This window comes from Salmo trutta, chromosome 21, assembly GCF_901001165.1.
Source record: "Salmo trutta chromosome 21, fSalTru1.1, whole genome shotgun sequence".
In the NCBI taxonomy this organism is placed as follows: domain Eukaryota; kingdom Metazoa; phylum Chordata; class Actinopteri; order Salmoniformes; family Salmonidae; genus Salmo; species Salmo trutta.
Window position 1 is genome coordinate 15,839,469 of NC_042977.1, and position 12,485 is coordinate 15,851,953.

Genomic DNA, 12,485 nt, shown 5'->3' on the forward strand with positions numbered 1-12,485 from the left:
GTGGAGATGATAACAGAACACGGCCAAGATGTTCATAGATGACCAGCAGGGTCAAATAATAATAGCCGATCATTCAGAGTATCTCTACCGCTCCTGCTGTCTCTGGAGAGTTGAAAACAGCAGGTCTGGGACAAGGTAGCACATCCGGTGAACAGGTCAGGGTTCCATAGCCGCAGGCAGCACGACCAGGTAGACTGGGGACAGCAAGGAGTCATCAGGCCAGGTAGTCCTGAGGCATGGTCATAGGGCTCGAGGAGAGAGAGAGAGAGAAATAACTTAAATTCACACCCGATAAGACAGGAGAAATACTCCAGATATAACAGACTGACCCTAGCCCCCCGACACAAACTATTGCAGCATAAATACTGGAGGCTGAGACAGGAGGACACTGTGGCCCCGTCCGATGATACCCCGGACAGGGCCAAACAGACAGGATATAACCCCACCCACTTTGCCAAAGCACAGCCCCCACACCACTAGAGGGATATCTTCACCACCAACTTACTATCCTGAGACAAGGCCGAGTATAGCCCATGAAGATCCCCCCCCGGCACGAACCCAAGGGGGGGGGGGGGGGGGGGCGCCAACCCAGACAGGAACATCACGTCAGTGACTCAACCCACTCAAGTGACGCACCCCACCTAGGGACGGCATGGAAGAGCACCAGTAAGCCAGTGACTCAGCCCCTGTAATAGGGTTAGAGGCAGAGAATCCCAGTGGAGAGAGGGGAACCGGCCAGGCAGAGACAGCAAGGGCGGTTCGTTGCTCCAGTGCCTTTCTGTTCACCTTTACACTCCTGGGCCAGACTACACTCAATCATAGGACCTACTGAAGAGATGAGTCTTCAGTAAAGACTTAAAGGTCGAGACCCGAGTCTGCGTCACTCACATGGATAGGCAGACCATTCCATAAAAATGATTAGGTTTGAAAAATTCCGGGAACTTTAAATAAATTCCCTGATTTTCCCAAAATCCCGGTTGGAGTACTCCTTCCTGAACTATTGAAAGTTGCCAGAATTTTGCCACCCTAATCATGATTGAGCGCCATAGATCAGAATAGACTTGACCATTTCCACCAACTGGTGATCAAGTCAAAGTGACCCATTTTGGTAGGGTTTGGGACACGCTAAGCAGGATGTAAAGGCAATCAACAACTTCACAGAATCCTACTATAACTTTGAGAGTTTTCATTGGCTAGATAGGCTGCAAATATAGCTCGGAGCTGTCAATATATGGAAAATGAACAAGAATAAAATAATAACCTGCTAAAGTCCTTGTAAAGCGGCCAGAGGAACATTCCCACTTACCAGGGTTATACTGCTTGACATGTATGGGCCAAAGATGGCATGATTGCTATTATTAGTGAGCCGTGAATAAGGCTCTGACTCGCTCCTGTTCACAGTAGTAGGGGGATGGGTTTGCAGTGAGATGTGAATAAATTACATAGGGTTTAGGTCCCTGTGCTTTGCCGAGGTACACTGGAAAAGGTTGAGCTTGTCAGAGCTTCATTAATGACTATAAGCGAGTGATGCGTCATTAAGCAGATTGACAAACTCATGTCTTATTTACAGTAAGCTTCTAAAGCCTAGATAATGAGTGTTAGACAACATTAAAAGAAAAGTGGGAATAGATTAAATGGATGCTTTGTTCAGTCATATAAAGGAAAAAACAAGTCTAAGGCCAGTCGGCACATTATGTCCAAAGGCTTGATTCATGTAGGCTGACCATCACTTCCAATAGTTCCTTCAGTTTCTTTTTTGATATTAGTCATCAAATATTCTGAACTGTTTCTCAACGGATTGGCGACTACATTATTTGATAGAGATTTCTTCTCACTCTCTCTGCACAGAGTGCCACGAGTAGAGAAAGTGAGCTGGTGTCACGACTTCTGCTGAAGTCGATGCCCCTCCTTGTTCGGGCGGCGCTCGGCGGTCGACGTCACCGGTCTTCTAGCCATCATTGATCCATTTTTCATTTTCCATTGGTTTTGTCTTGTCTTCCTACACACCTGGTTCCAATCCCATTCATTACATGTTGTGTATTTAACCCTTTGTTTCCCCTCATTTCCTTGTCAGAGATTGATTGTTGTTATGTGCTCGTGTTATTGTATTGGTGCGCGACGGGTTATTTTACCCATGTTTATTTTATTTATGTACGTTGGTTTTGTTTTTATTAAACTACTCCAGTTACACCAAGTTGGTTTCTCCTGCGCCTGACTTCCCTGCCACCTACACACACGACGATGACAGCCGGTGATTTCTCATGATGATGTCTCAGTCCAAATAGCTTCTCAGCTGCACTAATGCCTACTGTGTTGTACTTCAAAGCCACCCTGGTTCGAGTGGATGGCATTGTTGTGTTTTGCGCTCAAGTTCAGAAGTTTGCCCAGTCACTCCATGTGTTTTTTCACACGGTTACAAGAACAGGGACATGGGCGATAATGGAGCTGAAATCTGTTTGCATCACAAGGACATTGCCACAGACATGGGGAGAAACAGGGAGGTTAGAGAGAAGGCAGCCCTACATTAATAGAGTGAAGGTGGTTTGTTGGTGCTCGATAGTAGGCCTACCTGTTAAAATTTCTGTTGTGTATTGGGCTGAAGTGCAGATGGGTCAAATGGTACAGTGCCTTCAGAAAGTATTCACACCCCACTACTTTTTCCCCAAAAAATTTATTACAAAGTGGTATTATAATTGATTTAATTGTCATTTTTTTGTGAACGACTACACTAAATACTCTGTAATGCCAAAGTAAAATAAATACAAAATAAACAAATATATCTTGATTAGGTAAGTATTCAACCCCCAGAGTCAATACATGTTACAATCACCTTTGGCAGTGAATCTTTCAAGAGATTTGCACACCTGGATTGTGCAGTATTTGCGCATTATTCTTTTTAACATTCTTCAAGCTCTGTCAAGTTGGTTGTTGATCATTGCTAGACAGCCATGTTCAAGTCTTGCCATAGATTTTCAAGCCGATTTAAGTCAAAACTGTAACTACAGTAGGCCACTCGGGTACATTCAATGTCATCTTGGAAAGCAACTCCAGTGTATATTTGGCCTTCTGTTTTAGGCTGTTGTCCTGCTGAAAGGTGAATTTATCTTCCAGTGTCTGTTGGAATGCAGATAACCAGGTTTTCCTCTAGGATTTTGCCTGCGCTTAGGTTTATTCCACTTCTTTTTAAACAAAAAACTCTGTCGTCCTTGCCGATGACAAGCATACCCATAACATGATGCAGTCACCACCATGCTTGAAAATATGAAGAGTGATACGCAATGATGTGTTGTTCGATTTCCCCCAAATATAACACTTTGTATTCAGGTTATAAAGTTCATTTCTTTGCCACATTTTTTGCAGTTTTACTTTAGTGCCTTCCTTCTTTTCACTATGTCAATTAGGTTAGTATTGTGGAGAAACTACAATGTTGTTTATTCATCCTCAGTTTTCTCCTATCACAGCCATTAAACTCTGTAACTGTTTTAAAGTCACCATTGGGCTCATGGTGAAATCCCTGAGTGGTTTTCTTCCTCTCCACCAAATGAGTTAGGAAGGACGCCTGTATCTTTGTAGTGACTGTGTGTATTGATAAGTGGTGTAAAGTAATGAAGTAAACATACTTTAAAGTACTACTGAAGTCGTTTTTTGGGGTATCTGTACTTTACTATTTATATTTTTGACAACTTTTACTTTTACTTCACTGACACCCAAAAGTTACATTTTGAATGCTTAGCAGGACAGAAAATGGTCAAATTCGCACACTTATCAATAGAACATCCCTTTACTTAAATATATTTTAGCAACTACTGTCACGTCCTGACCAGCAGATGGAGCTACTGTTTTAGTTTTGGGGTCAGGACGTGGCAGGTTTATGTTTGTTAAATGTTGGTTTGATGATTGGGACTTCCAATTGAAGGCAGGTGTGTATAGTTGCCTTTGATTGGAAGTCCTATATAGGTGTGTGTTTGTCTTTGGGGTTGTGGGGAATTGTTTTGCACTGCGTTTTTAAGCCTGCAAACGGTTGCTGCTGCTGTCGTGTTTTTTTTGTTTTCCTGTGGATGCTTTACTCCTTTTGTTGGGGAAATAAAATATGAGTATCCACACTTCCGCTGCGCCTTGGTCCTCCTTCACCGACGACAACCGTGACAGAATTCCCCACCTTCACAGGACCAAGCAGCGGAAGAAGGCTGGCAAGGACTGGGAGACCGTGAGGCACCCCCAATAATTTTTTAGGGGGGGGCACAAGGGCTGTGTGACGGGGCAGGAGCTGCCCGCCAGTCAACAGTCGCCGGAGCTGCCCGCCAGTCAACAGTCGTCGGAGCTGCCCGCCAGTCAACAGTCGTCGGAGCTGCCCGCCAGTCAACAGTCGTCGGAGCTGCCCGCCAGTCAACAGTCGTCGGAGCTGCCCGCCAGTCAACAGTCGTCGGAGCTGCCCGCCAGTCACCAGTCGTCGGAGCTGCCCGCCAGTCACCAGTCGTCGGAGCTGCCCGCCAGTCACCAGTCGTCGGAGCTGCCCGCCAGTCACCAGTCGTCGGAGCTGCCCGCCAGTCACCAGTCGTCGGAGCTGCCCGCCAGTCACCAGTCGTCGGAGCTGCCCGCCAGTCACCAGTCGTCGGAGCTGCCCGCCAGTCACCAGTCGTCGGAGCTGCCCGCCAGTCACCAGTCGTCGGAGCTGCCCGCCAGTCACCAGTCTTCGGAGCTGCCCGCCAGTCACCAGTCGTCGGAGCTGCCCGCCAGTCCAGTCGTCGGAGCTGCCCGCCAGTCACCAGTCGTCGGAGCTGCCCGCCAGTCAACAGTCGCCGAAGCTGCCCGCCAGTCAACAGTCGCCGGAGCTGCCAGACTGCGCTGAACTGCCGGAGCGGCCAGACTGCCTGAACTGCCGGAGCGGCCAGACTGCCCTGAACTGCCGGAGCGGCCAGACTGCCCTGAACTGCCGGAGCGGCCAGACTGCCCTGAACTGCCGGAGCGGCCAGACTGCCCTGAACTGCCGGAGCGGCCAGACTGCCCTGAACTGCCGGAGCGGCCAGACTGCCCTGAACTGCCGGAGCGGCCAGACTGCCCGGCTGGCCCGAGCGGCCAGACTGCCCAGGCTGGCCCGAGCGGCCAGACTGCCCAGGCTGTCCCGAGCGGCCAGACTGCCCAGGCTGTCCCGAGCGGCCAGACTGCCCAGGCTGTCCCGAGCGGCCAGACTGCCCAGGCTGTCCCGAGCGGCCAGACTGCCCAGGCTGTCCCGAGCGGCCAGACTGCCCAGGCTGTCCCGAGCGGCCAGACTGCCCAGACTGTCCCGAGCGGCCAGACTGCCCAGACTGTCCCGAGCTGCCAGACTGCCCCGAGCTGCCAGACTGCCCCGAGCTGCCAGACTTGCCAGACTGCCCCGAGCTGCCAGACTGGCCAGACTGCCCCGAACTGCCAGAGTGGCCCGACTGCCTGGAACGGCCAGAACCGGAGCCACCTCCAGGATAGGTGGGTTGGGGAGGGAGGGTGTAGCACAGTGCCGTCGGTGACGGCAGCCACCCTCCCTTCCCTCCCTTATTGTTTAGGGGTTATTGTTTATGGGTTTTTTGTTGGTGTTTTTCTGTTGGTAGGTGCATTCCGGGGACTGCACCTTGAGGGGGGGGGTACTGTCACGTCCTGACCAGCAGATGGAGCTAGTGTTTTAGTTTTGGGGTCAGGACGTGGCAGGTTTGTGTTTGTTAAATGTTGGTTTGATGATTGGGACTTCCAATTGAAGGCAGGTGTGTGTATAGTTGCCTTTGATTGGAAGTCCTATATAGGTGTGTGTTTGTCTTTGGGGTTGTGGGGAATTGTTTTGCACTGCGTTTTTAAGCCTGCAAACGGTTGCTGCTGCTGTCGTGTTTTTTTTTGTTTTCCTGTGGATGCTTTACTCCTTTTGTTGGGGAAATAAAATATGAGTATCCACACTTCCGCTGCGCCTTGGTCCTCCTTCACCGACGACAACCGTGACAACTACATTTACTTTTGATACTTAAGTATATTTAAAATAAAAAAATGTACTTTTACTCAAGTAGTATTTTACTGGGTGACATTCACTTTTAATTGAGTCATTTTCTATTAAGGTATCTTTACATTTACGAAGTATGAGAATTGAGTACTTTTTCCACCACTGGTATTGATACACCATCCAAAGTGTAATTAATATCTTCATGCTCAAAGGGATATTCTGTCTGCTTTTTTTTAATTTTCTCTTTACAAATAGGTGCCCTTCTTTGTGAGGCATTGGAAAACCTCTCTGGTCTTTGTGGTTGAATCTGTGTTTGAAATTCACTGCTCGACTGAGGAACCTTACAATTATCTGTATGTGTGGGTACAGAGATGATGTAGTCATTCAAAAATCATATTAAACACTATTCTTGCACACAGAATGAGTCCATGCAAATTGTCAAATTTTTTAGTGCTTCAGAACTGTACCATTATGACTTGTGACATGTATGTTTGCAGCTTACAAAGTGTTAAATCAAAGTACTTACAAGGGAAAAGCCCAGTTGGCATACTTTTCTGGTGTGATTCCATCATGATTATGTTCTTGATTGGACCACACTCATAAGCAGTGCTGATTTTAGCATGTAAATCTTGGTGGGGCAAACAAAACAAAAAAAAGATGGAATGCATGCCAGCAAAGCCACTACACTACACAACACAACACTAAACAATACATTAATTGCACTATAATGGTGACAAACGGTGCCCACAAACTGTTATGGCCTACATTACATAATTTATGCAGCAGCGTAGAAGATGTGTGTGTGTGTGGACTCACCTTGTTGTGCTGTGCTCACTTGAACAGGAAGGTGGTGCGCCAGTCCTTCGTGGGCAAATTTTGTCATAAAACTTTGTCATCAAAGTCTGGCATTCTCTGTATTTATGGTGCTTTCAAGACAACTGGGAACTTGGAAACAAGGTCGAATCATGATGACGTCAGTGATCTTCAGGTCGTAGCTCTAGAAAGAGGCCCGAGTTTCCGACTTACAATTCCGAGTTGGATGACCGTTCAAAACGTATTTTCCCAGTCAGAGCTCATTTTTTCCCAAGAGTTCCCATTTGTCTTGAACTCATTGAAGTCAGATTTCCCAGTTCCAAGTTAACAGTTGTTTTTAGCGCGGCAGAAATCATGCTGGATTGACAGCATGGCCAACGTTGAATGTTTATTATTCTAAGCTTGGAAAAGAGACACTTAGACCCAGAATTAGGACCACACACCCACTCCACTGAATAGCAGGCTTGTGATTGCTTTGCAATGCTTGCAGTTAGCCACTGATTCCTTCCAAACCACTCATTGTTAAATTGGCGATTTCCAACTTCTAATGTTTATGTCCAATGGTCGATGAGCACCGATACATTTTATCTATAATTTTTCTTTATTATTTCTCTTCATATGACAAGGATTAAAAAGGATTTGACAGTAGAATGTCGACTTGATTCATGATGACTGCTATCTAAGATTTTGAAAGTATGATGTTGATCAGTCCAATCAAAGCTACTGTAGATATAACGTGATTTGACGTCATTTTATCTGTGGCCAATGACCTTGAATCTTCTTGGATGGGCACTTCTAATGTAACTCTATGGCAGCACCCATGGGGCTTGAATTTTCGTTGTGTCCCCATGAGTGATAGAACACTGAGCCAATCATGGCATTTTGGAGCTGCATTACTCAAGAAAGCAAAAAAGAGACCATGTTAGTATGCGGCTTTATTAACTTTTTTTTTTTTACATTGTTTGCAAACTGATATGTAACACTTATTAATGCCAAAATAACATGATAACATGCAAAACATGTAACCCCCCCCAAAAAAAATATTTTCTTTTTTTTTGCCAAAAAATGTGGGGCTCAAAACAGGTGGGGCTCAGACAGCAGCTAGAGTCTAGGGGCACCAGGGAGACAGTATAATATAATCTCACTGAAGTGGATTCAACTCACTGAAGTGGATTAAACACAGTATCCCTGATGCACTGGTCTAGGTGTTGGAATAGGTAAACCTGCAGACTAGAGCTGATGCCCTGTGTCACGAATTTGTCATGATTGCCAACCTACCTTGTCACATACCAAGGCTTAACACTCTACCACCACAAAAACGCCTTAGTTTGTTTCCGGAAATTATTGCAGACATTATACTGGATGTCTGCACAGTGTCTTTACCTAAAGGTGCTTTTCACCCCATTGAACTTTGGCAATTGAGCTAAATGGCAATCAAGGCCAACAGCTGTAGTTGAGCACTGGCATTACAGCTGAACCGAATCAGAGCCCAAATCAGTTTCATTGTTCATTGGTGCAGTATTCTTCCGCCTTAGGTCTATGTGTTGTACTCTATGCGTGGTTGCAGAGAGAAAACAAAATAGGTGTTAATGCATGCCCTCAATAGGACATTTGGTTGATGTGGCACAAAGACATTGCTACAGGGAAGATGGTTTAACGGGGACCATAGTTTGCATCCTTTGCAAAAATAAATCACAATATTCAGATCCTGTTATCAGTGATTAAAGTCTCTCTCTCTCCCTCTGTATGTTAGATCACCGCCATAGAGTCGGTGTTGTTTCTGCTTCAGTATGTGTCAGAGGACCTGGACAACAGGGAGAAGATCATCGTCATGGGAGACTGCTGTTACCTCAATCCTCTGGTGCGCAGGACCTTCCACTTCCTGGGTACGTGTTTTGGCGGTAACCTCCCTCCATACTACTTGCCGAATGCTTACTGTCCCCATGCAGAATGGCTGCCCGAATTAATGATATGGTAGCAAGGACCTTCGTTGCAATATAATGTCAAAGGTCTGCACTCAAAATAAGACAAAGATTGTTGGTATACAGTAAGTGGTGTACAGGAAATGTCTGACTCAAAATGATAAGTGATGATGAGTGATGTTTACCTATATTTAATGCAGCTAGTAAAGTACAATGTAGCAACATTTTCTAAGCTATCATTAGTGTTAACAAAGTTAAACCTACCCACATATGCCTAGGTCTGGCTGCAGTCAAGATGGTGAATGGAATGTTTGTCATTGCCGTGTGCTTGCTTGAAGCAATGCTCTGTGGTGTTTACCCTTGCTGTAAGAAAATAACCTTTCCAAAAGCCCTACAGAAATGAAGTGGAGCAGAATTGATTGGATAAAAGCTGTTTGAATATCTGTAATATAGTAATTTTTTTAACAGTGGCTGTGAGACTGTGTTTTGGCCAGTGACAGCTTATAGGACAGAAAGCCCAATGCTAGTGTAATCAAATCAAATCAAATGTTATTGGTCACATACACATATTTATCAGATGTTATTGCAGTCGTAGTGAAATGCTGGTGTTCCTAGCTCCAACAGTGCAGTAGTATCTAACAATTCACAACAATACACACAAATCTAAAAGTAAAAGAATGGAATTAAGAAATATAAAAATATTAGGATCAGCAATGTCAGAATGGCATTGACTAAAATACAGTAGAATAGAATACAGTATATACATATGAAATTAGTAAAGCAGTATGTAAACATTATTAAAGTGATCAGTGATTCCATGTCTATGTACATAGGGCAGCAGCCTCTAAGGTGCAGGGTTGAGTAACCGGGTGGAAGCCGGCTAGTGATGGCTATTCAACAGTCTGATGGCCCTGAGATAGAAGCTGTTTTTCAGTCTCTCGGTCCCAGCTTTGATGCACCTGTACTGACCTCACCTTCTGGATGATAGCGGGTTGAACAAGCCGTGGCTCGGGTGGTTGATGTCCTTGATTATGTGACATTGGGTGCTGTAGGTGTCCTGGAGTGCAGGCAGTGTGCCCCATGGTGCCTTGGGCAGACCACACCACCCACTGGAGAGCCCTGCGGTAGCGAGCGGTGCAGTTGCCGTACCAGGCAGTGATACAGCCTGACAGGATGCTTTCAATTGTGTATCTGTAAAAGTTTGCGAGGGTCTTAGAGGGCCAAGCCGAATTTCTTCAGCCTCCTGAGGTTGAAGAGGCGCTTTTGCGCCTTCTTCACCACACTGTGTAGGTGGACCATTTCAGATTGTCAGTGATGTGTACTCCGAGGAACTTGAAGCTTTTCACCTTCTCCACTGCGGTCCCGTCGATGTGGATAGGGGCGTGCTCCCTCTGCTGTCTCCTGAAGTCCACGATCAGCTCCTTCATTTTGTTGACATTGAGGGAGATGTTATTTTCCTAGCACCACTCCGCAATGGCCCTCACCTCTTCCCTGTAGGCTGTCTCGTCATTAATGGTAATCAGGCCTACTACTGTTGTCGTCTGCAAACTTGATGATTGAGTTGGAGGTGTGCGTGCCATGCAGTCATGGGTGAACAGGGAGTACAGGAGGGTGCTGAGCACGCACCCTTGTAAGGCCCCTTGAGGATCAGCGTAGTGGAAGTGTTGTTTCCTACCTTCACCACCTGGGGGCGGCCTGTCAGGAAGTTCAGTACCCAGTTGCACAGAGCAGGGTTCAGACCCAGGGCCCCGAGCTTGGAGGGACATAGGGTGTTGAAGGCTGAGCTATAGTCAAGGAACAGCATTTTTACATAGGTATTCCTCTTGTTCAGATGGGATGGGGCAGTGCACAGTGAGATGGCGATTGCGTCGTCTGTGGATCTATTGGGGCGGTATGCAAATTGAAGTGTGTCTAGGGTGTCAGGTAAGGTGGAGGTGATATGATCCTTAACTAGCCTCTCAAAGCACTTCATGATGACAGAAGTGAGTGCTACGGGGCGATAGTCAGTTCAGTTACCCTTGCTTTCTTGGGTACAGGAACAATAGTGGACATCTTGAAGCAAGTGGGGACAGCAGACCGGGATAGGGAGAGATTGAATATGTCCGTAAACACTCAAGCCAGCTGGTCTGCGCATGCTCAGAGGACACGGCTAGGGATGCCGTCTGGGCCGGCAGCCTTGCGAGTGTTAACGCACTTAAATGTCTTGCCACGGAAAATGAGAGCCCACGGTCCTTGGGAGCGGGCTGTGTTGGTGGCACTGTGTCATCCTCTAAGCAGGTGAAGAAGGTGTTTACCTTGTCTGGGAGCAAGACGTCGGTGTCCGCGTCTTGACTGGTTTTCCCTTTGTAATCCGTGATTGTCTGTAGATCATGCCACATACGTCTCGTGTCTGAGCTGATGAATTGTGACTCCACTTTGTCTATGTACTGATGTTTTGCCTGTTTGATTGCCTTACGGAGGGAATAACTACACTGTTTGTATTCAACCACATTCCCAGTCACTTTGCCGTGGTTAAATGCGGTGGTTCGCGCTTTCAGTTTTGTGCGAATGCTGCCATGTTTCTACAGTTTTTGGTTGGTTTTGGGTGATGAACTCAGTCACTGTGTCCGTGTTTACGTCAATGTTATTCTCAGAGGCAACCCGGAACATATCCGGGTTGATCAAAACAATCTTGAAGCATGGATTCCAATTCCTAAAACCTTAGCACGGGTACTTCCTGTTTTGAGTTTCTGCCTATAGGAAGAGAGGAGCAGGTTGGAGTCGTGATCGGATTTGCCGAAGGGAGGGCGGGGGAGGGCCTTGTATTCATCCCGGAAGGGGGAGTCCCAATGGTTGAGAGTTTTTGATGCACGCGTACCACAGGCAACGTGTTGATAGAACTTCGGTAGCGTTTTCCTCATTTACTTTGTTAAAATCCTCATCTACAATAAATGCGGCATCAGGATATGTGGCTTCCAGTTTGCACAAAGTCCAGTGTAGTTCCTTGAGGGCCGTCGTGGTATTGGCTTAAGGGGGAATATAAACGGCTGTGACTGGAACCTAAAATAATTATCTTGGGAGGTATATGATCAGAATTTGATTGTGAGGTAATCTAGGTCGGGTGAACAAAAGGATTTCAGTTCCTGTACGTTGTCACAATCATACCATGAGTAGTTAATCATGAAACATACACCAACGCCTTTCTTCTTCCTGGAGAGTTCTTTATTCTTGTCTGCGCGATGTACTGAGAATCCAGCTGGCTGTATGGATGCGGCCTGTATATCCGGAGAACAGTCCCTGATGTCTCTCTGGAAAGATCCTCGCCCTGAGCTCGTCTACTTTATTGTCCAGGGACTGAACATTAGTGAGTAAATACTCGGACGCGGTGGATGGGGTGCACGCCTCCTGAGTTGGACTAGAAATTTCACTCCAAATACCTCTTCTCCGCCGGCATCTTGGAGCAGCCTCTGGGATAAGTTAAATTGCCCTGGGTGGTACAAACAAAGGATCCAATTCGGGAGTCGTATTTCTGGTCTTAATGCTGGTGAGTTACCGCCACTCTGATATCCAAAAGTTATTTCCGGCTTTATGTAATAACACAAAAAACATTCTGGGCTAATAAAGTAAGAAATAACACACAAAAAAACGAAATACTGCAAAGTTGCTTAGGAGCTAGAAGCAGAGCTGCCATGTCTGTCGACGCCATTTTCATGACACACCGGCTCATGTGTTTCCAACCTGATTTTGTCACTATGGCAGGCCTTAAAGTACAGTGCCTTCAGAAAGTATTCATACCCTTTGACTTCAAA

At 46.3% G+C, this 12,485-nt stretch overlaps 1 protein-coding gene across 1 annotated transcript in view; it reads left to right on the forward strand.

Annotated features, from left to right (window-relative positions):
- Positions 1 to 12,485, forward strand: part of LOC115156801 (phospholipid phosphatase-related protein type 5-like) — a 74,614-nt gene that overhangs the window by 15,280 nt on the left and 46,849 nt on the right. The window contains exon 2 of the mRNA XM_029704502.1: positions 8,529 to 8,661. Coding sequence (XP_029560362.1) covers positions 8,529 to 8,661 — 133 coding nt within the window. The remainder of the gene's footprint in view (positions 1 to 8,528; positions 8,662 to 12,485) is intronic.